The sequence below is a fragment of the Carassius auratus genome, chromosome 19, assembly GCF_003368295.1.
Source record: "Carassius auratus strain Wakin chromosome 19, ASM336829v1, whole genome shotgun sequence".
Taxonomy (NCBI): domain Eukaryota; kingdom Metazoa; phylum Chordata; class Actinopteri; order Cypriniformes; family Cyprinidae; genus Carassius; species Carassius auratus.
Window position 1 is genome coordinate 4,351,745 of NC_039261.1, and position 26,867 is coordinate 4,378,611.

Genomic DNA, 26,867 nt, shown 5'->3' on the forward strand with positions numbered 1-26,867 from the left:
AACACAACTATAGCCCCGTGACTACAGTCTACTCCTATATACTCCATCTATAGAAGTACTTGCACTAATTCTGCTGCATTACCTCAGATCGTCCTCAAAGTGTTCATGGTTAGCTGGAAACTCTGGGATATTGTCCTCTCTATGGATGTGCATAAGATAAGAACATAAAAGGCTAATTTAGAAGCTCTTATAACTGTCAGTAGTTGCTAAACAGCCTTATTATACAATTTACCCTTGTGAAAAAGTATCTGTACCTCAAGTCTTAAAGGTATCCTTCTGAAAACTACTTGCAGATAATATAATATTAATGAAACAACAGGCCACTTAAGTGTACTTAAATAGAGACACATTCATGACCAGTGCTGGGGGAGGTTACATTTAGAAGTAATGCATTACAGTATTGCGTTACTCAATAAAAACGTAGGTTACTTCTTTGAAAAAGAAACTCAGCAATTTTGTTGTAAATTTAAAAGTACTGTGTTACTTACTAGTAGAAATAAGTCATCATTAATGTTTGAGACTATGATTCTTAACACACTTAAGTAGACTTTTAAAAAGTGCACTTTGTAATAATTTTTTATTATGTTTTAAATTTAATAAATTGCACCTCTATCATTATAAATGGGTAATTACAAATATATTTAAATAAAGGACAAGTATTAATAGTGACATTACATTTTAGTAGTTATACTTTAACCATATTTCAACCATATTTCAAGGTCAATAGAAGTAATTATGAAATGGGCTTTTAAATAATATAATAATTATAAAATAATAGAGCAAGCTCGTGTTAGAGATCATATATATATATATATATATATATACACACAGATTTTTATAATACATTTTCATTTAATTACTATTAATATGAAATTAAGTGTCTGAAAACAATGCATTCAGTGCACACAAGTCTTTTTTCAAAGTATTTGTATTTTGTAATAAGTAATTTTTCACAAGGGGTATACTGATAAAATACATTATTGTGTACTGTTCGAAGTGAGATTCAGAAAACTAAACTAAACTAAACTAAACTAAACTAAACTAAACTAAAACTAAATATTATTACATTCTAAAAACTAGCTTCCAAACTAAGATTCTAAGATGTTCAGCTGTGCTTCTGTGAATGCGTGTGACGTTTATGAAATATAATATTATATAAGAAGCCATGTTAAAGAATACTGAGAACATTAAACACTTCTGTAAAAATGCATAGGTCAACGGACAACTACAGCATCTAAAAACTTGAGTCTTTACTGAAACTATTTCATTTATTGTAATTATACCTTTCTGTATCTGTAGAAGGCTCAATTTCTATCCTGGGGCATGTCCTACTGAAGAAACCACCTCAGTGTGTTAGTGTCCCACTTAGTACATGATATTAAGCATTTATTTGCTTTAAAAGGTATTAACAGGTCAGTAAAGTAAATAAATAAAATGAACTGGAGCCTCGGATCCATTACTGCCATCCATTACTAGACAAAGCCTCAGTGGGAACATAAATGTGGCATCTGTTCCAGGCAGTTGATAACAGATGAGTAAAGAAAGAGCGAGGGATTGTGATGTTTGTGATGTGGGTGTTTATCTCTTCAGAAGTCTTACCTGTAGTCTCCACCGTTTCCATTCATGACATGATTGGGCCATGGAGTAGATACATGATTGGGCCCATTGTAATATCTTTAAATGGAGGATGAGGATTGATGGATTGGAATGAAGAAAGGAAAGTATGATTAGAATGAGCAACAGCTGAATCAGGGCAAGGGCTGAGGGTTAAGTCTGTAACTAGTATAAAGCAGTCCTATATTATGTATGCATGAACAGAATGCATGTCTCAACTTAAGTATCCGGATTTTACCTCTCAGGAGATTCATACGAGTCACTGTAGGCAGACATTTGTCTATCTCTCCTCATCCTCCTGAACACAAAATAACAAACAATCAGATCCAATATGCCAAACATAATTTACCTGCTCAAAAAAAAAGTCCAGCGCAACCCTAAGGTGCCGTGGATTCACATACATTCATTCATTCATTCATTCATTCGTTCATTCTCCTGATATGTTTGATTCCTGTAGCTCAATTGGTAGAGCACTGCGCTATCAAGCGCGAGGTTGGGGGTTTGATTCCCCGGGAACACATGATAGGTAAAAATTGATAGCCTGAATGCACTGTAAGTCACTATTGATAAAAATGTCTGCTAAATGCATAAATTTAATTTAATTTAATTTATATCACTTGCTATTTTTCCAAGATAATAGGACTTGGGGGCACTCCACTCAGGACCATTCCACCCATCAACCACCAGATGTCACTTGGACACTAGCATCTCTCATACTGTTGCATCACACCCGAACTACATTCCCCATGAGTCATTGCATCACAATCACCCTGCCACACCTGCACCTCATTCATCAGCCAAGGACATTAAAATAATGGGACATTTATGGGTCACAATTTAGTTTGGAGACCAAATCTCACTATTAACTTTGACTTTTGCCTCAATATACTCATAACTGCTGCTTATTAATAGTTAGTAAGATTAATACTTTTTTAAGATTAATACTCGTTATTAAGTGTATGTATGCGGTTGGATTAAAGGATCTAAAATATGGTCATACAGAATAATGGTGTGGCCACATCAAAAGCTAAGTTAATATTTGCATTACATTACTCCCTCTAGATTACTTGCTGGATGTTTTTCGTGTTGCTCATGTAAATAAAAATCATAAAAACAATAAAAACGGTTTCCTGATAAAAAACAGATGTGTCAACAAGCTTTCTCTGATTGGTTTGCGTGACAAGGCGTCATGCAAATTTTCCCCTCGAGTGCAAGGAAGACGTGATTGAGGTGAATATCCAAATTTACGTCATTCACCCGGACCAAATTCGCAACTATTCATGTCTTTGCATTGACTTTTTATGTAAACTACTTGCACAAATAATTAGATTCGCTTTTGGTGTGCACACAGCATAAGGCATTAATATGTGTTTTATAACTACTAATCAACAGCTAATATGCTAGTTATATGCATGCTAAAAAAACAACAACTAGTTAATAGTAAAACTGGTACCTAAACTAAAGTGTTACCCATTTATGCATTTGGTAGACACTTTTATCCAAAGTGGCTTGCATTGTATTCAATGTATACATTTTATTAGATGCATGCATTCAGTAGGAATCAAACCCATGACCTTAGTGTTGCTAGTGCCATGCTCTACTGTTGGAGCTGCAAGAATCCTCTCATTTCCAAGAAATAAAAGACAGCCCATTCAAATCTCAATGCCACAGTTTTTTGTGAGTGATTCAGTGTGGCTTTTTATCATGTTGTTTTTGCATTTCTAGGAGGATACCTACTGGTTAAAGTCAAAAGAGCCCACCCTTAGGTGTACTTATATGGGATTTTTATGTGTTTTATGGATGTTTCTCCCTGGCAATTATATACCTGGTCAACAAGCCACATGTTTTGAGGAACCAATCATGTCTGTAGCAAATAAATGCATGGGACAACTTATTGTACAATATGTGTCAAAAAATTTTACTTACTAGGAGCAGTACTAACACTGATGGTAGATTTAACAAACGCCATTTATTTATAACATACCTGTAGTTTAAACAAAAGCAATTCCAAAAGGTGCTAGCAGTACCAAGGTCATGGGTTCGATTCCCAGAGAATGCATGAACCAATAAAATATACAAATAACTACAAATAACTTACGTCATAGAAGTGCAGCACAAGTGTATTAAGGTGCAGTGACATTTACTGCAGTAAGGCACATTTTACTGACGAAATCAAGCTATTTCTATAGGAATTTTTGTATAAGGGGAGATATTTCCCCACACAGATTTCATAAGCTGGTCATGTAAACACTCTTGGTTTGAAAGTGTCTTGTTTACATGCACTCATTTTAAGTAATCAGAATGAACCCAATGAGATTTCATATTTTGTATATCTGATTATATGAACTCTTAACTTGACAATCCACTTTTCGTATTCATTTACACATGCATGACATGTATTCTGAACAAAACTTCATGGCACATACTGTGACCTATGACGTTAGCAAATATGTAGAAAATTCAAATCAGTCTCCTCCACTGTTGCATAAGACATAAAACTTCAATCAGATCATTTCCAGTCCACACCGGCCCTTTTAATCTTAATTGAAATGTTATTTGGATTGACCGTTTACATGAAGGCTTTTCAATCCGACTGAAGCATTAATCAGATTACTAATGGATTATTTGATTGTATGTAAAAAAATATCTTGAGCTGTGCTTCATCACCACGCCTGCAAAATTTTGCTATGTGACCAAACCAATTATCAATACCACATGAAAATGATACAAAAATGATATGTGAATCTATTGCACCTCAGGGCCTCTGTAACCAAAGCTGGCTAGATCGACAACATCGGAGTCTCAACTGAGCCTCCAAATACATCCTGCATAGATGAAATTCCACATCTCTAAATAATGCATTTATATATAAGCATGGTGAACATCCACTGTAGCTTGCAGTTTTTTGACTGGCAGTTCTGTCATAGAGTGACGCTAGTTGGCTTGGGACTGAAAGAGTGAGTGCTCAGTCATCAAAACAGCTCCAGCCGTCCAGAGAGCAGCGCTGAGGATACAATTCATTACGCCATGGAGGGGTGGGGGGGTTGGCTTTGATAAGGACACATTGCACACATTTCCTTTGGGAAATATTGCTGGCGTACTTAGTGGCGTAGTTGGCAAAGTTACAATCTGAACCTTAACATATACTTTATGCTCCAGAGAGGAGCCGAAACGACTTCTGCACAAAGCTTTCTCATTGGGTGGAAGAGCGATGCTACAGAAAAGCCTATTGTTTTATATTGTTTTCTTTTACACCGACTGGAAAGTTTCCTAAAATGGATTCTAATCTACACTTTGTAAATCTGGTGACATAAACGTAAGGCTGCACGATGAATTGCATTTTAATCATAATCACGATTTTCACCTCTCTTGATTTAAAGGGATAGTTCACCCCAAATATGACATTTCTGTCATCATTTACTCTCAAGCTTTTCCAAACATGTATGGGTTTCTTTGATTTTATATTATACTATACTTTGAAGAATGCTAGAAACCAAACAGTTGCTGGTAGCCACTGACTTCCACAGTTTAGAAGAAACACTATGAAATTCAATGGCTAACATCAAGTTTTTCATTACACACATTCTTCAAATTATACTCGTTTATGTTCCAGAGAAGAAAGAAATTCATAAAGGTTTGGTGCACCAAAGTGAGGGTGAGTAAATGACAAAATCTTAATTTTGGGGCTAGCTATTTCTTTTAATTCAGCATCTTGCATGTTAACAAGAGTACACAAGATTTAATTGTCATGATTGCCAGATGTCAAGTGTTCAAATGCCCCAGAGTTTTTTTTTTTTTTCTTAAATCCATACATTTTCATCCCAGTGCTTAATCTGCCCAACCTGGCAACCGTAAAGCACAAATGAGCTGGAAACGCTCGTAAGCTGGAGTTTAGTGATCTCTATTGAGATTTACAGGAAACCTGCTGTTTGCAGTGACAAAATCTGTGAGCCAAGCATGCAGGTTGAAATTCTCTTGATTTGTGCAGAAATGAAAGTGCAATGACAGTATTTCATGGCTATATTAAAGCAAATTCATGATTAACCAGGTATCGTGCAGCCCTACATGCTGTAGATGTAAGGGGCGCAACTAGCTGTTCTAGTCCAAACTACTACCCACAGCACTAAATATGGAGCATCGTGCAAACGAGAGTGAACCGCTGTGGTTTACTACCTGTCCATGCTATTGTAAGCCCCGTCTGAGTATGCACGGGCCATCCTAGTGGAGCGCAGTAACCTGACCGCATCCTCCCGATAGAGGGGGTACATGCTAGGAGTCAGAACAGAAACCAGAGTGAGGTTGTTAGAGTTGGGGGTGGGGCAAGTGGGCGTTATCTAGATGTTAAGAGGGCGGAGATTTTCATCCCCCTTCCTCTCTGAGGGCACAGGTGAAGATCGCACAAAGCACAAAAGTGGAAATCAAGTAACCTTGGGCCGCACCTGAGTATAAGTCGCATCAGTCCAAAAATACGTCATGACGAGGAAAAAAACATAGTCGCACTGGACAATAAGTCACATTTATTTAGAACCAAGCACCAAGAGAAAACATTACCGTCTCCAGCCACGAGATGGCGCTCTGTGTTTTCAGTGTAGACTACAGGAGCACTGTGCAGCATAGAGCGCCCTCTGGCAGCTGGAGAAGGTAATGTTTTATCTTGGTTCATGTCTCTTAGTTCATGTCTCTTGGTTCATGTCAAATTAATTTTGATAAATAAGTCGCACCTGACTATAAGTCACAGGACCAGCCACACTATGAAAAAACGTGCGACTTATAGTCCAGAAAATACGGTATATAATAAATGTTTAAAAACAAAGTACTGCCATATTAAAACTGTAAGTCTTGAAATGAGATGAATCATTTTAAATTATTTCTGTAAGTAAAAACCATTTTAGCAAAAACAAGTGCAAAATGAGTGTATTACTAATTAAACAACTAAAGAGCATGTCCAAATGATTTTCTACAGTAACAGTTTGTCACAAAATTGTGTCGACAGAGGTTTGCTTGTATTGAAACGTGAGCTCTCCTTTAAAGTCTAAGAAGGCGAGAGTCTCAGTAACAGATGTTTTCTTGTGTAGAAACATGCCTCTGTTGTCCTAAGATGTGATAAATTATGTATGAGTGCGTTCAGTAGTCTTCTTTTCATACTTATAATGAATAAACAAAGTGAGAAGAGCAGCCTCTTATGCAGTGCTATGTGTGGGCAAGCTGTCACCTGTCAATCAACTAGCAGCAGGGGGAAGTGGGAGGGTGAAAGTGAGAGGAGCGCTGTGATTGGACAGAAGGGGGAGGTGGGCAGGGCTGCGTGACACTGACTGAATACCTGGGGTCCTGGATAGCGGGGTCGATGCTTGGCTGTCTGTGTCTGGTTCGAGGAGGGAGGGTAAGATACTGGCTGCAACCACAGGGAGTAAAGAACAGAAATACGGTTGAACGGAGCTACTGAATATGGAGCGATGGAAAGATAACAAAAGCGAGAGATTGGCAGATGAAATGAGAGAGTGATGTCAAAAAGAAAAGAGGAGGAATACATGTTTTCCTGCTTTCTATGGTGGATGTGGCACATCTTATTTCTCACACTGAATTTCTGTAATCACGTTCTATGAAATCACGAAGGTACTGTATATGGAGACATTCATTTATGTTCCCAGTATCAGCAAAGGAAATCTAGAAAACAGTCAAGCTTTTAAGGGCAAGCGCTGTATGTAAACCGTTGTATCTGAGCGTGTTTTGCGAACTCATACCTGTCTGGTGAGTATCTGTCTTCAGACAGGCGATGTCGGGGGCCATAAAGCGAGGGTCCTCCTCTCACACCGTGGTCTAAACTTCGACTGAAGGAGAGGAGAGAAAATCAGAGCCCTGCTAACAAAGAGCGCTAGTGACAGGGATTTATTATTTTCAAATCACTTATATTTTATTTATTTTTAAATAACTTGTTTTCTGCTTTTGATTTTTTTAATGCATTTCTATTTAGCTTTAATTGTATTTTATTTCAAGTTATTTTAGTAATTCATATAAATTTCAACATTTCTTTTTTGTTGGTTTATTTCACCTAGTTGCCATGGCAAGATTTCTCGTTTCTAAACCAACAACTGAGCAAAAAATATGCAATATGTTGCAGATGCTGATATTTATGTGCCCAAAAAGTACAATGAAATTCTGAAAGATTGTATTGTAAATCAGTGAGAACAGTATAGCATATACTGTCATAAAATTATATAAAACCAGTTTTCACTCTGAATCACCCAACAATATGCAAATAATTTTAGATCGGAGAACACATATTAATTTAATTTTTGCCTCCTAATTTCCTAATTTGCTGCTTATTGATGGTAATTAAGGTAGTTATTGTAGTGGTGATGTTTAGGTATGGGCTTGGGTAAAGTGATCTAGGATATGTTCATGCATTAATATGCACTTTAGTTGCACTAATAAACAGCCCATATGCTAGCAATATGCATGCTAATAAACAACTAGTTAATAGTGAATAGGGTTCCCTGATGTTACCGAAAGTGTTACTCATAACAATACAAAAAAAAAATAAAAAAAAATTAACACATACTGTACAAAATGCATATAAACCACAACTTGAAGATAGATGTTTACAATTATACTCAAATGCCTTATACCCGATATTGTCTTGAAAATCATTTTAAATAGTCAAAACATATAGTTAATAGCATTTGCCACTCAAAAATCACCATTATTACAGATATTGTAAACGTTAAACATGTTTAATTGTAACTTTTTGCTTTAGAGTGATGAGGTATCTTCTTTTAGGTTTACTAAGAATTTCCACATTTTTGCCGATAACCGATAGCCGATACGGATATATTTTCCTTTTATCTGGAAACAACACCAAGTCTCTCTAGAAATATAAGCAAATTATTTATAATTTTGGTTCGCTATTAACAAGAAAATATTTGTTAGAATTAAATAAACAATAACTAAGTTATTTTATAATGTAAATCTTTATTTTAAGATGGTCTAAAGCAAAATAGCTTTTATTTTTTTTATTTTTAAAGATTATCATTTGTTTAAAAAAAAAAATATATATATATATATATATATATATATATATATATATATATATATATATATATATAATTAATTAATATAAATGTAATGAATACAAAAACCTTGAGTTAACATATCCCTCTTATCGGCAAGACATATTGACATCATATTTCATATCAGGCCAATGCCCATATTTACATTTAAAGCCATTATCGGCTGACAGTGCATCCCTAATTTATCCATTTGATGTCAGAAAGCTGAAGAATGATAATCGTTTTAATAACTCATCTTTTTGTCATCTTTGGAAGGAAGTCTGGAGTATGTTTTATGATATGATCTCTTGACCCATAACGAACAGCCCTTATGCGTCTGTTTGTACCTTTGCGGTGGAGGCACACTGGGTGAGCGCGAGCGTGTGCGGGACATGTCTGATTGGGAACAGTGATTGGACGACATCACCTGCTCCGGGACAGAGAGAGTGGAGCTCTGGAAATCCCTGCCATTGTGCCTGTAATCTGAGGCAAACACAACAAAAGACACATTTACTTCAGCAGTGCCATCTATCCACCAAATAATACCAAATTATAAGTCATACATTCACTGAAGAATAAGAGCAAAGTAGCTAATACACTGGCATTAAGACATATTTAGGTGTCCAAATACTTTTTTAGTAGAACTTTATGTGGTCTACCACAGTGAACTTTATTTTATAGTGATATCAACACTTCATTCAGGAACATGAAAACACATGAAAAAATGAAGAGAACCAATGCGGTCAGTGTGAAATGACGGTGAGGATTTTCCTTTTGCTGAATCAGGAGATTTAAGTTCACAGTAATCTTCTCTCTAACAATATCCTTTAATTTGATTTGTTGATAAGCTTGTTTGAACAGGACATCAAAAAGATCATTACAGACACAACTGATATTTATTCAGATCAGATTGTGCCCCATTAAATCAGTGTTTGGCTGTGTATTTAAAAGTTTGGGCTCAGTAAGAATTTTTTAAGAAATTAAAGCTTTTATATATAAAAAAAGACACATTAAATTGATCTAAAGTGAAAAACATTTATGATGTTACAAAAAGATTTTTATTTCAAATAAATGCTGTAATTTTGAACTTTCTATTTATCTGTGAAACCTTGTTCCCACAAAAATAGAAAGCAGCACAACTGTTTACAACATTGATAATAATGATAACAATAATAATAATAATAATAATATTAATACATTTTTCTTGAGCAGTAAATCAGCATATTAGAGTGATTTCTGAAGCATCATGTGTCACTGAAGACTGGAGGAATGATGCTGAAAATTCTGTAAAATTCAATAAATTGCATTTTACAATATATTTATATAGAAAAAAGTTGTTTTTAATTGCAAAAATATTACACAATGTTAATGTTCCCTGTCAAGGGAACTTCGAACTGCGTCCTCTGAAGGGACACTATGGGGAACACCTCGTCGTGACCCGTGTCTGAAACATACTTTGAAAAACGCCAACGTGTTGGCCGGCAACAGCCTCTGACGTCGCTACCGGCGCGACTATAAATACGCGACCGTAGGACCCGTCACTTATCTTCTTCGTCTTCATTGACTGTTTTGTTTGAAGTGTGCATCTGAGAAATGACCAGAACGGTAAGAGCGATCTATTATTGTTATCATGGCATCCACTAGCAAGGCGTTTATACAGTGTGTGCATCCATGTCAGTGTTATTTGACACCTGATGACACACACAGTCTTTGCACGATGGATGTGAGAGAAAAACGGCCTCTTCCATTCCTTTTCGACTTCTGCATGTAAGTCAGGCAAGAATGGGAGGCTCACCTGGGCTGGTGGGCTATGGTCAGACAAATAACGCTCATCGAGGCGACCTCGCGACGTTACTGTGATCGCTCTGGCCACGATCACAGGCTTTCGGCAGGCGGCCGTGCCGTGTGGGTTCGCCCCCCCCCGGCCAACCCTGCAGGGAATTTCATGGATGTCCGGCCAGGTCACCCTGAGGGGCCGCCTGGCCGCTTGGCGCATCCGGGGAGGTGGTAGTTACGGAGTCCTTCTGTATGTACTGCCTCAGGTGATGCTCCCCTCGCTTGAGGGTTGGAGCTCGCCTCTCCCATACAATCCAGCGCCTAATGTGATGCTTAGGAACCTTTCTGTACACACGCTAAGCCGGTGTACTTTCTCAAAACCACATGGTGGTCAGTGTGCACATGAACACTTTGCGCACTGTCTCAAATCCATGTAAGTGTGCACGCAAGGCTCTGCACACTTTCTAAAATCCTGTACTGTAGGGGTTACGCGCTCTGCTTCGTTCCCTTTCTGAAGATGATTAGCCTTGGGGTCCATGGACTTCATTCAACCAGTGTGTATTTGTTATACACCCCAAACATCGCTTCCCTCAACATGAGGGGCTGTGTGGACTCCCACATATTGTGGTTATCAGGTAGTAGGCTTCATCAGGCCTCCCTGATGGTGAGCTCCCACATACTGTGGTTGTCATGTAGTAGGCCTCACCAGGCCTCCCTGGAGATTTAGCTCCCACTTACTGTGCATTTCCACTAAATAGCATATTTTGGTTTTTCAGATAGTAGGCTTCAACAGGTCTCTCTGAAAGCGAGCTCCCACATACTGTGGTTGTCAGGTAGTAGGCCTCACCAGGCCTCCCTGGAGTCGAGTTCCATATTACCTTCCACTGAGGTGGTTATCTGGTAACAGGTATTAGCAGGCCTCTCTGTAGGTGAACTCCCACATATTGTGGTTATCAGTTAGTAGGCTTCACAGGTCTCTCTGAAGGTGAACTCCCACATACTGTGGTTGTCAGGTAACCTTTCAGTACACACGCTAAGCCTGTGTATTTTCTCAAAACCACATGGTGGTCAGTGTGCACGTTAATGCTTTGCACACTGTCTGAAATCCACATAAGTGGTAAGTGTGCACGCAAGGCTCTGCGCACTTTCTGGAATCCTGTACGGTAAGGGTTACACGCTCCGCTTCGTTCCCTTTCTTGAGATGATTAGCCCCGGGGTTCCTTGGGCTTCATTCAACCAGTGTGTATTTGTTATACACCTCAAGCACCGCCCCTCAACATGGGGGGCTGTGTGGGCAATTCTCACGGTAGTTTAGCAGTGCTCCCCTTTTCAAAAATGGTCGCCTATGAGCATGCTGCTCGGAGCTCGGAGTCCTCCTCTCATGGGAGACTGAATTCTCGTTTTTTTCATCAAAGCACTCCAGTACTACATACTGTTTTGAGACGCACTGTGAGAGCAGACATCCTGCTAAGGCAGGGGCTGAGGCTCGGGGAATGGCGCCTTCGCACCAAGGTGTTGAAGCAGAGTTGGAGTGGTTGACCAGACCTGGGTGGATCGGTTTTGCGGCTCAAGAGAGCGTTGCACTATCCCCTCTGGCTTCCTCTGACTCAACCAGCTCCATTGGGGCTAGACGCCATGGTACAGGCATGGCCAAGGCTTCATGTGTACGTTCCGTCCTCCAATTGCTCTGCTCCCGGGCCACTCCATCTACGAGCTGCTCTATCAGAGTGCCACGAGAGCCCCTCTTTTTGTGACAGGCAAGACTTGGTAATAAACAGTGCTAGGTTCTTAGCCGTATCCCTTTAAAGGAATCTTTCGTGATTCCAAGCCTTCAGCTCTACTCCGGGCCGAGGCCCTACAGGTAAGTTGGGTATGTAGCTTAGGCCTTTGGCCATAAGGGATAATGTCATGGACAGCCGTCGAACCGTCCCAGGGGCGACTCCCGGTGAAATGGTAGAGTTGGTACTTAGTGTTTGCCATGATTCTGGCCTGCACTCCCCTCAGCATGGCGGCGTGGGTATACTGTTCCCCATAGTGTCCCTTCAGAGGACGCAGTTCGAAGTTCCCTTGACAGGGAACGTCTCAGGTTACGAATGTAACCATGGTTCCCTGAGAGGGAACGAGACACTGCGTCCTCTAGCTCCCTGCCATGCTTCGGACACAAGCTTCACGAAGAAGATAAGTGACTGGTCCTACAGGCGCGTATTTATAGTCGTGCCGGTAGCGACGTCAGAGGCTGTCGCCGGCCAACACGTTGGCATTTTTCAAAGTATGCTTCAGACACGGGTCACGACGAGGTGTTCCCCATAGTGTCCCTTCAGAGGACGCAGTGTCTCGTTCCCTCTCAGGGAACCATGGTTACATTCGTAACCTGAGACGTTTTTACTGTATTTTTGATCAAATAAATGCAGTCTTGGTGAGAAGACGGTTCTTTCTTAAACATAAAAATCTTACTGACCCCAAACTTTTGAACAGTATTGTATAGAATTACATTTCACTCATATTTCACTCACAAAAGTTCAAAAAGAGCCCTTAAATATAGATGTTTTGTGTTTGTTACAAATAAATCTAATAGTTATATAATACACATATAGATGTGTATGTAATGATATATAAAAGATCCCTGAATTTAACTGAAAAGGAGTGAATAAAATGTTTCCAAGCAGACTCAGATCTTCAGTTTTGTAAGTACAGTGTGGTGCTAAAGCAGGTGACTTACCTGAGATAACACCAATCCCGTCTTCACAGTCGTAATCAGAGAACTCGCTGTCACTGATTCTCTGTGACCCTGAGAGAGGGAGAAACAGAGAAAGGGACCACAAGAGTCACGATGAAGAAAAGACCCTCTTAATGTGACTGTGTTGGAAAACATGTTGAAAATCACACTGATAACACACTGTGTTCAGACTCAAATATTACACAGCAAAAACCACAGAAAGGTTTGTGAGAGGCTGGGAAAAGCGTGACTCAGGACTGTTAACTAAGCTGCTTTTCTTTATATTGTAATTGTGAATGCGGCAGAGAAGCTGTACTATGAGGACTGGTGGCATGTAGCAGCAGCGATGGGCGTCAGTGAGGGACAGCGTGGGTTTCTGAGGAGCATGAGGAGGAAGTGAGGGGAGATCACACTTTGAGAGTGTAGAGGAGAGAAAATCACACATCTGGCCAATCACATGCTAGCTGGAGCAAGCAGGGCAAAGTTACCTGAGCTGTAAAAATATGGGCCCTTGTCTGGAAATGTGTCAGTGGCGGATAGACAGTAATGTTTTAGAAGGAAACAAAACATGAGAACAAGAATCATCAACAAAAACAAAATATGGAAATAAAAACGATACCGAATATAACGGACATTTTGTACCAGAGCGGGCCTGTAAATTTGTATTCTGATTTTTTGTACATTTATTTTCAAAAACGTAAAAGTTCTTTAAATTTTAAACAGATAACAGACTACGGTTCAAAAGCATGGGGTCCATTTGTTGTTGTTGTTGTTGTTTTAAATTACCTTAATACTTTTCAATCAATACTTTTATCATTTTATCAGTATGTTAATAATGTTAATTTTATTCAGCAAGGATTCATCACAAGTGTGAGAATGACAATTATGTTTCTTGAAGATCATGTGACAATGGAGACTGGAGTAATGATGATGAAAATTGAGCTTTAAATCACAGGAATAAATTACATTTGAAAATATATTCACATAGAAAACAGATATTTTAAAGTGTAATAATATTTCACAATATTTCTATTTTTACTGTATTATTGATCAAATAAATGCAGCCTTGTGAGCAGAAGAGAATATTTTCAAAAAGATTAAAAAAATCTTAATGACCAAGTGGTTTTGAACAGTATGTGTGTATTTTTGGATATCTCTATGTATAGTAATACAGTGCAATTCATGAATTATTTTATGATTTACACAAATAATAAACCAAACACAAAATTATGATGAATGACTGACGTAAAAAATCACACAGAAGTTGATTTCCACATATAAAATGGTCTGGAATTCGTTTAAAAATGTGATTTTTGATTTTCACAATCAGACTCGGATCACATTTAACTGTTGTGTGAACACTTAAAGTGACAGATCACCCCAAAACGAAACTTCTGCCATCATTTACTCACCCTCTCCTTGTTTCGAACCTTTATGAATATCTTTCTTCTGCTGAACACAAAATAAGATATTTCATAAAACAGTTGACAGTAGCCACTGACTTCCAAAGTATTAAAAAATAATACCATGGAAGTCGATGGGTACCAGCAACTTGAGGATGAGTAAATGATTAATTTTCATTTTTGGGTGAACTTTGTATCTTAGGGTCAGCTTTGTATTTCTTCCTGAGAGTGTGTGTTTGTGTTTTCTGTATTGTGCTTGTGTTTGCTGTAACAGTACGTACTCTGTAGCCTGCGTGTGGGGCTCTCTCCGTGCAGGAGGCGTCTCTGCATGTAGGGCGAGGGGTTCGGCAGCGGCATCGAGGACAGGTCGTGTGTCTGGAGCTTATACCAGTGAGGCTGATCGTCCAGCAGCGCCGTCTCCAGCTCGATCAGAATCTACACACACAAACACACAGGATATAAACTAGGGCTGGGCGATATGACGAGACAGAGCTCCAGTCTTAAGACCAGTCTCGAGTCGCTGGGGGATATTTGTAGCAATAACCAACAATTCACGGTATGGGTCAAAAATATTGTTTTTATTTTATACCAAAAATCATAAAAACATTAAGTAAAGATCATGTTTCATGAAGATATTTTGTGCATTTCTTTCTGTAAATATAGCAAAACATAATTAGTAATATGTATTGCTAACTTTAAAGTCGATTTTGTCAATATTTAGATTTTTTCTTTTTTGCACCCTCAGATTCCAGATTTTCAAATTTCCAAAAAAAGACCATTATGAATGGTTTTGTGGTCTAGGGTAACAAATACAAAAGTTGCCATGCCAACCTGCTGCTGTAAACAAAAGCTTGCAATGCTTGCCCCGCCTCCAGGGGCTTCTGATTGTTCCACTGTTATGGATCTGACATTGATGAGCAGCACTGCATGGAAAAGTTTAAATACTATTCATGTGCGAGACGCTGCAAAAGACGCAAGCGCAACAGTCACATCAATATAGCGCCGACTACGGTAGTATGTTTTAAGGGGAAAGTATTAATAGGATTAAAAAAATAAATAATAAATAACTGACATGGGAAAATTACATTGGTTAGAGTTTCTTATTGTAAGTTCGATTTTAATTTCGATTAATCATCCAGCCCTACATCAAACACACATCCGTTTATCATGACTTGTAGTGTTTTATGAGTTTAAGATGCAGTGCAAATGTTAATGCTAAGCGTTCAAACATTTCAAAGTAAGGCTCAAAATAGTTTTATAATTGATGTTACTCTATTGAAGTCTGATATTGTTGCACAACAGTGGTCTTGCATGAGATCTCTCTCTCTCACCTCTCCCAGGAACTCGCTCTCCTCCTCTCGGACTCGGGCCTGGTCCCACACCGTGATCTCCAGCATGCGCTCCCTGAACTCTCGTCTGTGCACCGGCGAGTACATGAACGTCTGGTTCCACTTGGGCTCCAGAGATTTCTTCACTGTTTTCGTTCTTCTCTTGCTTTTATCGCTGAGAAGAGCATGTAAGTTCATAATTTAGCACTGCTGATGTGACTTTACAAACCCACAGAGACACCAAACCTATCCCGATTTGAAACGTTTTAATTAAATGCACACATTTTTTGACATCATTACACCTAATTATTCATTAATTATTATTATTTATTTTTTTCAGATAATATATAAATATTTTCTTTCTTAAAAATTGAATGTTTAGCTTTATAGTTATTATTTTATTATCTGGGTTGCAAAATATTTCCCATTCATTTTCCCCAGGTTAAAATCCCCTCTATAAATGGATGATTCTGAGGATTGCAAAGTATTTCACTAGGCTTTGAAGTCTTGGTTATTAAAGTTTGCGGTCTTCTAAAATACAAAACACACTTTGTGTCCTGAAAATAATCATTGGGTTTACTATAAAAACTGATATGTAATTATGTCAGTGTGACTTTGAAGGCTTCATGTGCTCACTGTGGATAGACACACAAATATATTCACTTTAGCTTTTATTTTCTACTCTTACGATTCTCCAACCTCAGATTATTATTCAGCTTTAGAGTCTTCAATATTATGTGCTTTGTTATTACAAATACAGAAGCAATCACTGATGTTATGGCATAATGCTGCTGCTGTTGTTGTTTTGTCAACCCCTCCTCAAAAAAAATTAATAATAATAATAATAATAATAATAATAAATATATATATAACTGAAATATTTTTTATATGAATGTACATTCATTGTTTTGATATTTTATTTCATTTTTGTTTGTTTACTTATTCATGGATAATTGCATAAAAATGTAAAATCATTTTTTTTGGAATTTCTAAAGAATTTAGAAAAACAACAATTAAGTATATCAGAATGTTTTCTGAAGGATCATGTGACACTGAAGACTGGAGTAATGATGCTCAGCTTTGATCACAGGAATAAATTACATTTTAAAATATGTTCAAATAGACAATGTTTATTTGAAATATAAACCTTCTGTCGGGGAGGAAGTAGATTTTGACGTATGGATTCCTGGGTCGCCCGTCTTCCCTTGAAGGCAGGTCTTTGGCTCCCAGGATAGTGAGGATGAGCTGATGTCCTGCTTTATCATACCACAGCTTGACCTGCAGAAGAGACGGGCTCTGTTAGGAGGTCTGTGAGGAGAGCTCACCCCAGAAGTGCCCCTTATGCAATGTGTGCAGCATCACATGCTTGGCAGATCTTTCCCAGAGGAACAGCTCCAGCACACACCAACTACATCAAGCTGACTACCTCTCAGCTCCTCAGTCTTTAACCACCAGCTACATTCACCACTGAAACGAATACCAAATTCTACTATTCTAAGCACTGAATCACATAGTTTGACAGCACAACGTTTAAGGGGTTTATACGGTCCTCAATATTCCAGGTTAAATACAGATTCATTACTATAGATAATCATTTTAACTTGTATCTCAGTTTGTAACCTATTATTTATTTATTTCAACAGTACTGCAATTACTACAGAAAATGGCATTGTACTAGGATTCAAACTGAGGGAAGAGTTTCTGAAGTAATCGGCAGTATGCCACTAATGGAGACCAATTGACTTAAAATGGCATTCAACCCAGAATATTCTTGTCTATGATTTTGTTGGGCTGCAGGTGAGAGGATGTGAACAGCTGTTTGTGTGCTGTGGATTACCCCCTCCCTCATTGGCTGGCCAGGGGATGAGGGCGTGTCTGCCACAGGTCTTGTCCAATCAGATGACCCCAAAGTAATCACAATTTGTCAGATTTACTCTAAAACTGACAGACACTAGCAATCCAAATCAAATAACATACCACACAGCAGAATAGGAGGAAATGTAACAAAATGAAAAATACTCAAACTTTTTTAGCCCAAAGCAGAATTCAAATCGAAGCAGCTTTGAAAGTCTCAGAGACAGCTATCTTGGACCGAATTCAACTAAAGAGTCGATCTCACACATGCATCTATTTTTACACCGTAAATAAATCCTAAAAACAAAACCTGGTAAAAACAGGAAGCGCAAAAACAGGAGGACTGCTGGATGAAAATAACTCTCAATAGATAATCAAATTCATCCAAAAATAAAGTTAATCATTTATTTTGAAATAAATCAAAAGTTTAATGCACTCATTTGAATAAATCATAAATATTTTTTAGAAACAATTAAATCAGTGTTAATTATTTAAATCTGCCTATTTATGTATTAAATAATTAAATGCACAAATTTCTTTACAATATTTCAATGTAATGTATGTAATGTAATAATATAATTGTTTTTATATATATTTTCAAATATTTTTCTACATGCACAATAGTATTTACTAAATTAATAAATGAACACCACTAGTTTTATTTCCAAAATGACATTTAATTATTTCATCTCTGGCACTTCTCAAGTTTTCATTGATAGAAATTAGCAGTCTTCCCAGTATTTGCCCTTCCAGATCACTAGAGCTGAAAGAAACACACATCTGTAATGCACCTTTAGAGAGAACTCGCTATTCTAGATGGGTACTTCAGTCTAATGCATGCAGCAAAGCAACAGAAAGAGCTCAGTACAGACTAGAGCAATCCAGGAAGCTTCCATTGCAAAAAACAGCAGGGGGAAGGCTTCAGTCCAAACAAATTGTACCGTTCGATTCTTCTACAGACGTACCCAGGTCTGTGCTTTTATTAGTTGACTGCATCAGGAAACAGTATGAAATATATATATATGTATATGTATATCACTGCAGGTATAATGTCAATGACATCTTGCCAATTTTAATCTTTTTGCATTCCACATAAGAAAAAAAAAAGCCACACAGGTTTGCCTAAATAGTCTTTGGTACAATTTGTTTATTAACTATGAGGTTTAGAGAAATTCTCTACATTGGAAAATGCAATATCATCTCAAAAGTGTGGTAAATAACATACTGTATTTCTTCATTGTAACACAGAACATTATATTTGATAGTACTGATCCAGACCGGGATTCATTTGTATTAACAATTGTAAAATCATGAATTTCTCATACTGACTTTAAACTAGGAAAACATATGCATTTCATACAAACTATTGTCTATACAACATAATACAAATATAATGTTCCATGTTACATGACAAAGAATGAAAAAAAACTTTAACAAGCGATGCTAAAAACATGGCACATTTAAAAAGTTTAAAAACTGTATATAATGCATGCAGAATTTTTCAGCCTCAGCAAGATGGCCATCCAATTAATTAAGCAAATTTTATATTGTAATAATGAAACAGCTCTTATGAATTGTGGTTATAAATCGGAAGGGCAATGACATAACGTTGGGGAGAAAAAATTAAATCTGAAACAAAAAGCAAAGGGGAAGAAACTTTCCTGCAGTGCATTTTCCAAGTAACGCACAGAGAGAGAGAGAGAGAGAGAGAGAGAGAGAGAGAGAGAGAGAGAGAGAGAGAGAGAGAGAGAGAGAGAGAGAATAATGAAGGATTGAGAAAGACTGCCAGAAATGAAAGAAAAGATTAAAAAAGGGACTGAGCAGAGAAAGAGAGAAGTCTGACGATGTTACCTGGACCCTAGGGACAAAAGGCGTGGTTCTTCTACTAAGGCATGGACTCTGGATAAGCAAAATTAACAAAGAAAACAAAAGCAATACAACTGAACCAAAACTGCACACAGGCACACAAATCAAAACAACCATCTGAGAAGAGATTTAGCCTAACTGAGTGACATAAGACAGCTGTTCAATTATCAGACTATTTCACACTCAAACATTACCAAAATCGTACAGCATTAATAAACGTAAGTCTATATGTGAGTACTGAAATGTGTCAAAACATAATTCATAATGCAACACAGTGACATAAACTATTTTCTAAAAAATGTAATACAAAAATAGTTCCATGAAATGTGACAAAGAATGAAAAATGTTTGTCTAATTTAAACTCAATGTTAATAATAATAATAATATTAATTAAAAAAAACACACATTTAAAAAGAGAGTAAAAAATATCACATTAAACTATTAAATGATTACCCTTAAGGTTGCGTCTAAACATGTAATGCATTGGTTGTGTTTCTCAATAACAACAACATACAGCAATAATCAGTATATGTGCGTGTTTAGTATTCTGACTTCAATATTTTAGGGTAAATCTCCCTCATTCCAAACAAAAATAAAACAAATTTACTAGGGATGCACGATATTGGATTTTGGCCGATACCGATACCGATATGGATATATTTCCATTTATTTGGAAAGAACACAAAGTCTTCCCAGAAATAATATGCAAAATATTATTATTTGTTTGGTTAGTTTTTAACAACTTTAACAATAATGACGTTTTTTTTTCACAGTACTTTGAAGCGGTTGTAATAGCTTTAAATAAACTATACATCAACTGCTGCATTGTTTTCACAGAAAGATGCAGCGTTAACCCTAACATTTTATTTTAAGATTTAACATTTGTAGGTCGTCTAAAGCAATGGAGCTGTAAAATAATTATGAAACTGTTTTAGAGTTTATGATTTAGTAAAAAATAAAACATATTACACATTAATTAATAAATCAGTATATATAAAATTATTTACATTTACAAGTAAGCAACAAGTTCATGTAAACTATAGCTTCTGACCTTTAAATGAAAACATACTTATTATTTTATGACATCAATTACTGCTTTATTTAATCAGAAATGCAGTGTAAATGTTATTTATGTAGGCTATTTTATTTTATCTTAATTAGAAGTAGGCCAACAGCATCCCCTACAGATTAAAACTCCTTACCGAACGGGCGTAAGGACCATGGGAAAGATGCCACTGCTGCAGCTACATGTGAAATTACTGTTTACTCTGTCATACACCAAACGCATCATTCTGTACATGTTTTCACAGATTAAATGCAGCGATCCAAACGATGAATCTAATCACCATTCAGACAAAACTTTGCTTCAAGAATGTGCTACACTGCTGACATGATGTAATCACTTGCACACCCTGAGCACATATGAGTTAACTCATTCCTCTTATCGGGAAGACATATCGGCATAAATTTTAATATCGGGCTGATGCCGATATTTACATTTAAGGCTAGGGGTGGACGATATATAGTTTAGACGATAATATCCAAATTGTTGTCTGGACGATATGCAAAATTGGGATATCGAATATTTCATAATTTGTACAATCCGACCACCCAAACATAAAAAGAGCTAAAGGAAGCTAAAGAGAAAACAAATAACGCACTAATGTAGAAATAACGCACTAATGTAGGGGTTTGTTTGACTGTATTTTATGTTTGTTTTTGTTTTTTTGTACATAATCACGATCACTCCTCAATGCGTAAACTGATACTAATTTGCAATACAACTACAGAGTTCTTACTTGTGTGTTAGTTGAAGCAACAATCCAAAAACTTAAAGAGTAAAGCCGATGTACGATTAATAAAATAGCTGCTAGAAAAGGCAAAATATGCGTTGATTGCTGACGTCATTACAGTGTGCCGTGCGTATGGTACTCAGTCACTTGTTATCTAGCTTCGAGCGCAACTACACAAAAATGAGCGAAGAAAGCAAAAATACACAGTCATCCTCAAAACCAGTGCCAGAAGAGCTAACAGCGAGACGTGGGTCAGCTTCTTTAGCCTGGAGATGGCTTGGTTTTGACAAAAAAGACGAGCAACAAAAGTCGCCCAGCTGTAGAATTGGTCGCAAGCAGATCGCCGGATAGCAGAGTACCACAACCAACCTCTTCCATCATCTCCTTACAATGCACAAAACACAGTTTGAGGAGTATTAAAGACTTCGTGCTGAACAAAACAGCACTGCTGCTACAAACGCCGTCTGTGTTATTTTGTTCCTTTGGTCTTTTTTTTTCCTCATCTTTTATATTAATATAACATATAAAAATGTTAAATTGTGTTGTGTTCTAATGTTTACATTTTACAAAACACACATTTTTTTTAAAGAGGTAGTCACGTTGTTAGTCTATTACTAATAGAGTACTGTTTGCAAAGCACAGTTAATTTATTACGTACATATATTGTACTGAAAAAGCACTGTTCTTGTATTCAAATAAATATTTAGTACAGTAACTTCATGTTTAAATCAATAATGTCTCATATCTTTATGTACTAGTAATTCCATACAATAATAGGTCAAATGCAGCAAGTCAAAAGACCAACTGGACCTCCTTTGCCAATATGCACACATTTCTTTAAAGGATTGCAAAATTATCGTCTGAATATCGACATCGAGATATTGAAAAAAAATATTGAGATATACATTTTTGTCAATATCACCCACCCCTATTTAAAGCCATTATCGGCTGATTCTGATATCAGTCTGATAGTGGTTAAACGGATCGTAGTTGACCTGTGATCCCCACAGACCATGCCCAGCAGTTCGGCACACGTGATCCGCAGATTAACTGCAAATGTAACCGTAATAAAGTACAAGTTTATCATTTGTTCGTATTTACACAAGCAAGCAGATTTCAAACAATTCCAGAGAGAAAAGGCGAAAGGGAACTCAATCCGTTACTCACGCGCTGTTCTCTACGCGCACAAACATGAAGTGCGCACATGCGTCTCTGACGGCACACGAACACCAAACTGAATTCTCTTCTGAATCCTCTGAACTGACACATACACATAAAACTATGTTTCAAGTGAATGAAAACAGCTGAGAAAGAAATCAGTCGGATGTGATGTGTATCATTATATTGTATCTGTGCATCAGGTCTTAAAGGGACAGTGGCCTATGATAATCAAACAACAAAACAGCGGTGATAAAAATCTATATTTGATTTATTTAGTCAACACTATGCAGTGTTATTTTCCTTAGTTATTGCATTTCTGTATTTGAATACTACTTGAAAACTTAATTCTATTTGTAACATATTCTATTTGTACTGGAATGTTGTCTTTAATCATGTTTAAACTTTCTTGGTTAAACTAGTAGTATTTGTTGTGGTATCAAATAAGTACTTTGCTTTAAGTAGTAAATGGAAATAAAGTTAAATTGAAATATTTGTATTTTCTTGCTGATCCAAAAAAAAATTCCGATCTGTGGTTCAAAAACCATTATGTGATCCGAACCATGAGATTTGTAATCCATTGAACCACTACAGTTAGATAATATCGTGCATCCCTAAATTTTACAAAAGCACAAACCATAATGAGACATTAAAGCATCGCCCCGGAAAGAAGAACAGATACACTTCAGCGCAAAAACAGAAAAAGCACATCCATTATTAATATCAATAATCAGCATTTCCTTTTACATTTAGCACGTTTAGAGTGATGGCTACAGCCCATTTCCTTAAAACAATTAAATGGCACAATAATGGCCAATCTGTTTCCATGACTGAAGCACTTTACTGTACTGTGTGAACACCTGGGTCAAAATTACCCCGCAGACGTCTCAGGCGTACAGTTAGAGACACTGATAACGCAATTGGCGTGAATTATTCATACGCTATGTTTCAATCTGCAGGTTGATCATTCAAGTAAATGTAACAACTCGAGCAGAAAGTACAATAGCTAGTCTTTCAAGGAAGTGCTTTTACCTTACATCCTGATCTCCAGCGCTGTGTCAGAGCAATGTCAATCAGGTAACAAGCTTGAAAACTAAGAATACTTTTTTCCTTTTGGGATTCTTTCCAGGACCCGATCTGGTCTGATGGACACTGTCTAGCACTGACACACAAGTGTCTAGAAAACACACCTGACTAGTAAATACAAGATGCATTTATATATATATATAATACTGAGTCTTGTGGAGTGACTCACAATATCTATTTCTAATTGCTCAATCTTTAGAGAATCCTTAAACATTTTTTTAATTAGGTCACCAACAGCAAGTAAATAAGAATTTTTTATGATTGTAAATTAGGAAGAGGGAGAATTTTAACTCTTACAATTAATCAAATATGTAATATTTATGTGGAGATATTGTTATAATTATTGTATCGGCAATGACTATGTGAAATATCTGTATTTGTCACACTGGAAGACCATTAATATTGTAATGTGTGTAAACGTACTCGGTCTGCTTCTAAAAACACTGTTCAAAAGTTTGGCGTCAGTAAGATTTTTAGCTTCTTATGCTCACCGAGGCTGCAAATGTTTGATCAAAAATACAGTAAAAAAATATATATATTCTAAAATATTATTACAATTTAAAACAACTGTTTTCTATGTGAATATATATTAAGATGTAATTTATTTCTGTTATCAAAGCTGTATTTCCAGCATCACTACTCCAATCTTCAGTGATCCTTCAGAAATCATTCTAATATACTGATTTGCTGCTCAAGAAACATTTCTGATTATTATAAATGTTGAAAACAACTGTGCTAATTGTAATTCTGGATTATTTGTTGAATAGAAAGCATTTCTTTGAAAAAAATAATCTTTTGTGGCATTAGACATTTTTTTTTTTTACTGTCACGTTCGATCAATTCAATGCATCCTCTCCCAATTTCTTAATTTTTTAAATAAAAACAATTTTACGGACCCCAAACTTTTGAACAGTACTGTAAATTCTAACTTAAATTCTTAATGTTAAAAAAGTAGTCCGTGTCCATTTGTCATCTCTGCACATGTTCTTTTAAGGTCTTGTGTGATCTTATCCACTAGAACCCCTTGGTTTTTGATATGAGCAATGATACGTTCTGTGCAAATGAACAGTGAACACTGGAAAACTCAGTACACTAATCGCTAAACCTCAAAGCTAGTGGCATTTCATCAGTGAAGCCCTGAGATGAGCGGTCAAAGAAAAGCACAAGAAGTGCAGAGATCAGGCACATGTGCAGACGTGTGCTGGTACTCACCGAGAGCTGTCCGGACAGATACTGAGGGTTGTCCCGGAGCATGCCAGGACTCATGGGGGACGTGACCGAGATGGACGGACCCATCTTTTGCGATTCAAAGGAACTTGAACCTGAAAAGAATCATCAAAGAATGCTCAAATTGTTCCCCTGCTGGCATATACAGTGCTCAATTATTGATCCGTATTATAGATCAAAACTAGCTAAACTTACTTGATTCCAGTTGTCCATGTGTGCTCTCTGGTATTCTAGGGACATCTCTAGAAGGAAACAGTGAAGAGCATAGGAATGATAGCAGGTGTGTGTCTGTAAATAACAACTCAGGGCTTCCCTCCTCTATATCAGAAGGCTATATAAGATGGATGATATACTGTAGCTAAAAGGTTAAGCTTTGATGAATTTAAATATAAATCCTGGTATTTATTTATATTCTCTGCAATGGTTTTAAACCATAATTTCAACCAAACAAGCCACTGTTGTCGAAAAGATTAACATTTTTAAATCAATAAGTAAAATAGAGTACATGTAATTAAAATGAATTAAGACATCCAGACTGTATTTTTTTTTAAATAAATTAATATTTATTTATATACGCCGTAGTTTATAAATGGCAATATTTACAAACATTACTCCAGGCCAGAAGTCTGGGATAATTAAGATATTTCTGAAGAATGGCATTTTCAACATTGATAATAATACAGATTTTTGTTTTAAGCTTTAAAACAGAATATCAGAAGGATTTATGAAGGATCATGTGACAAAAGACTACAGAAATCATGCTGAAAATTCAGATTTGATCACAGAAATAAATTACATAAAAAATAAAACAGTTATTTTAAATTGCAATAATATTCCAAATATAATTTATATATATATATATATATATATATATATATATATATATATATATATATATATATACATTTTATTTTATAAAAAAAAAAAAAAAAAAAAGTACAGCCTTGGTAAGAGACTTATTTCAAATACATAACAATATCATAATAATTTTATGACTGGCAGTGTATATTTTTACTAAAACATTTTAGCGCATGAGAAATGCCTCATGGGAACAGATTGAGTGATTTTTTAAATGATTAGCTGAATTAAAAATTAACTTCCGAAATCTGTTTGCACTTTTGCTACTGAGGATCAAATCAGAGAAAACATTAAAATATTTTAAATATTTTACAATATTTTTACAAACACTACTGCACTGGCGTTGGTCGGTTTTATTGAAATATAATTCCCAAATAAAAAAAATCATTAAAATATTCACAGTGCTAGGTCCTCTGTCCTCCCAAAGCACAGACCAGAAGCAGGACTTTCATTTCAAGCAGTGAATATGTTTGTGAGTGTGTATGTAAATATAAGCATTCATATGTTGGGCTCCCACAGGCTATCCTTCTTCATAAAGCTCTATTGTCACAGAAAATGTGCTCTGTGTCCCTGAACTGACAGGTAGAGTACTGTAATGACCACTCACCCGATGGGCCGTGAGACCACCAGCTCCACCTGCGGCTCTGGCTTGGACTCTAGAATGATGTTGTAAACTTCCTTGAATGTGGCTCCCTGTAAGACCCTCCCGTTCCACTCCAGGACCTGATCCCCTGAGGAAGTTAAAGGGATAGTGCACCCAAAAATATCAATAAGGTCCTCATTGACTCACTCTCATGTTGTTCCAAACCCATAAGACTTTCATTCAACTTCAAAACATTTTTAATGAAACCTGAGAGATTTTATCCCCTCCACTGAACATTCATGCAACCAAAACTTCGAAGCTTCAAAAAGTTCATAAAGACATAATAAAATAAATCCATACAGTGTCAGAAAGTTCCTGTTTTAACTTAAAAACTTGAGCTCAACTGCTGCTTTAAATTTATGTATAAGCAACGGAGTTAAGACTAAATTAGGTCAAATGAATTGAAAAAGTTGAATTATTATTAAAAGTTATTGTAAAAATGTACATTGCCATTACTTGCTGATCATGTCATTTGTTACAGTGTATGAATCGAGCAGTG

General features: G+C 36.7%; 1 protein-coding gene across 1 annotated transcript in view; it reads right to left on the reverse strand.

The window, feature by feature from the left end:
- The window catches only part of rims2b (regulating synaptic membrane exocytosis 2b), a 138,233-nt gene that overhangs the window by 38,486 nt on the left and 72,880 nt on the right, over positions 1-26,867 (reverse strand). The window contains exons 8-24 of the mRNA XM_026288430.1: positions 26,333-26,456; positions 25,063-25,109; positions 24,853-24,962; positions 19,589-19,636; positions 17,031-17,161; positions 15,887-16,058; positions 14,837-14,990; positions 13,641-13,667; positions 13,156-13,224; positions 9,008-9,143; positions 7,356-7,442; positions 6,935-7,006; positions 5,788-5,883; positions 1,853-1,912; positions 1,600-1,674; positions 1,284-1,328; positions 83-139 (exon numbers count right to left, since the gene is read on the reverse strand). Of these exons, the coding sequence (XP_026144215.1) occupies positions 83-139; positions 1,284-1,328; positions 1,600-1,674; positions 1,853-1,912; positions 5,788-5,883; positions 6,935-7,006; positions 7,356-7,442; positions 9,008-9,143; positions 13,156-13,224; positions 13,641-13,667; positions 14,837-14,990; positions 15,887-16,058; positions 17,031-17,161; positions 19,589-19,636; positions 24,853-24,962; positions 25,063-25,109; positions 26,333-26,456 (1,510 nt within the window). The remainder of the gene's footprint in view (positions 1-82; positions 140-1,283; positions 1,329-1,599; positions 1,675-1,852; positions 1,913-5,787; positions 5,884-6,934; positions 7,007-7,355; positions 7,443-9,007; positions 9,144-13,155; positions 13,225-13,640; positions 13,668-14,836; positions 14,991-15,886; positions 16,059-17,030; positions 17,162-19,588; positions 19,637-24,852; positions 24,963-25,062; positions 25,110-26,332; positions 26,457-26,867) is intronic.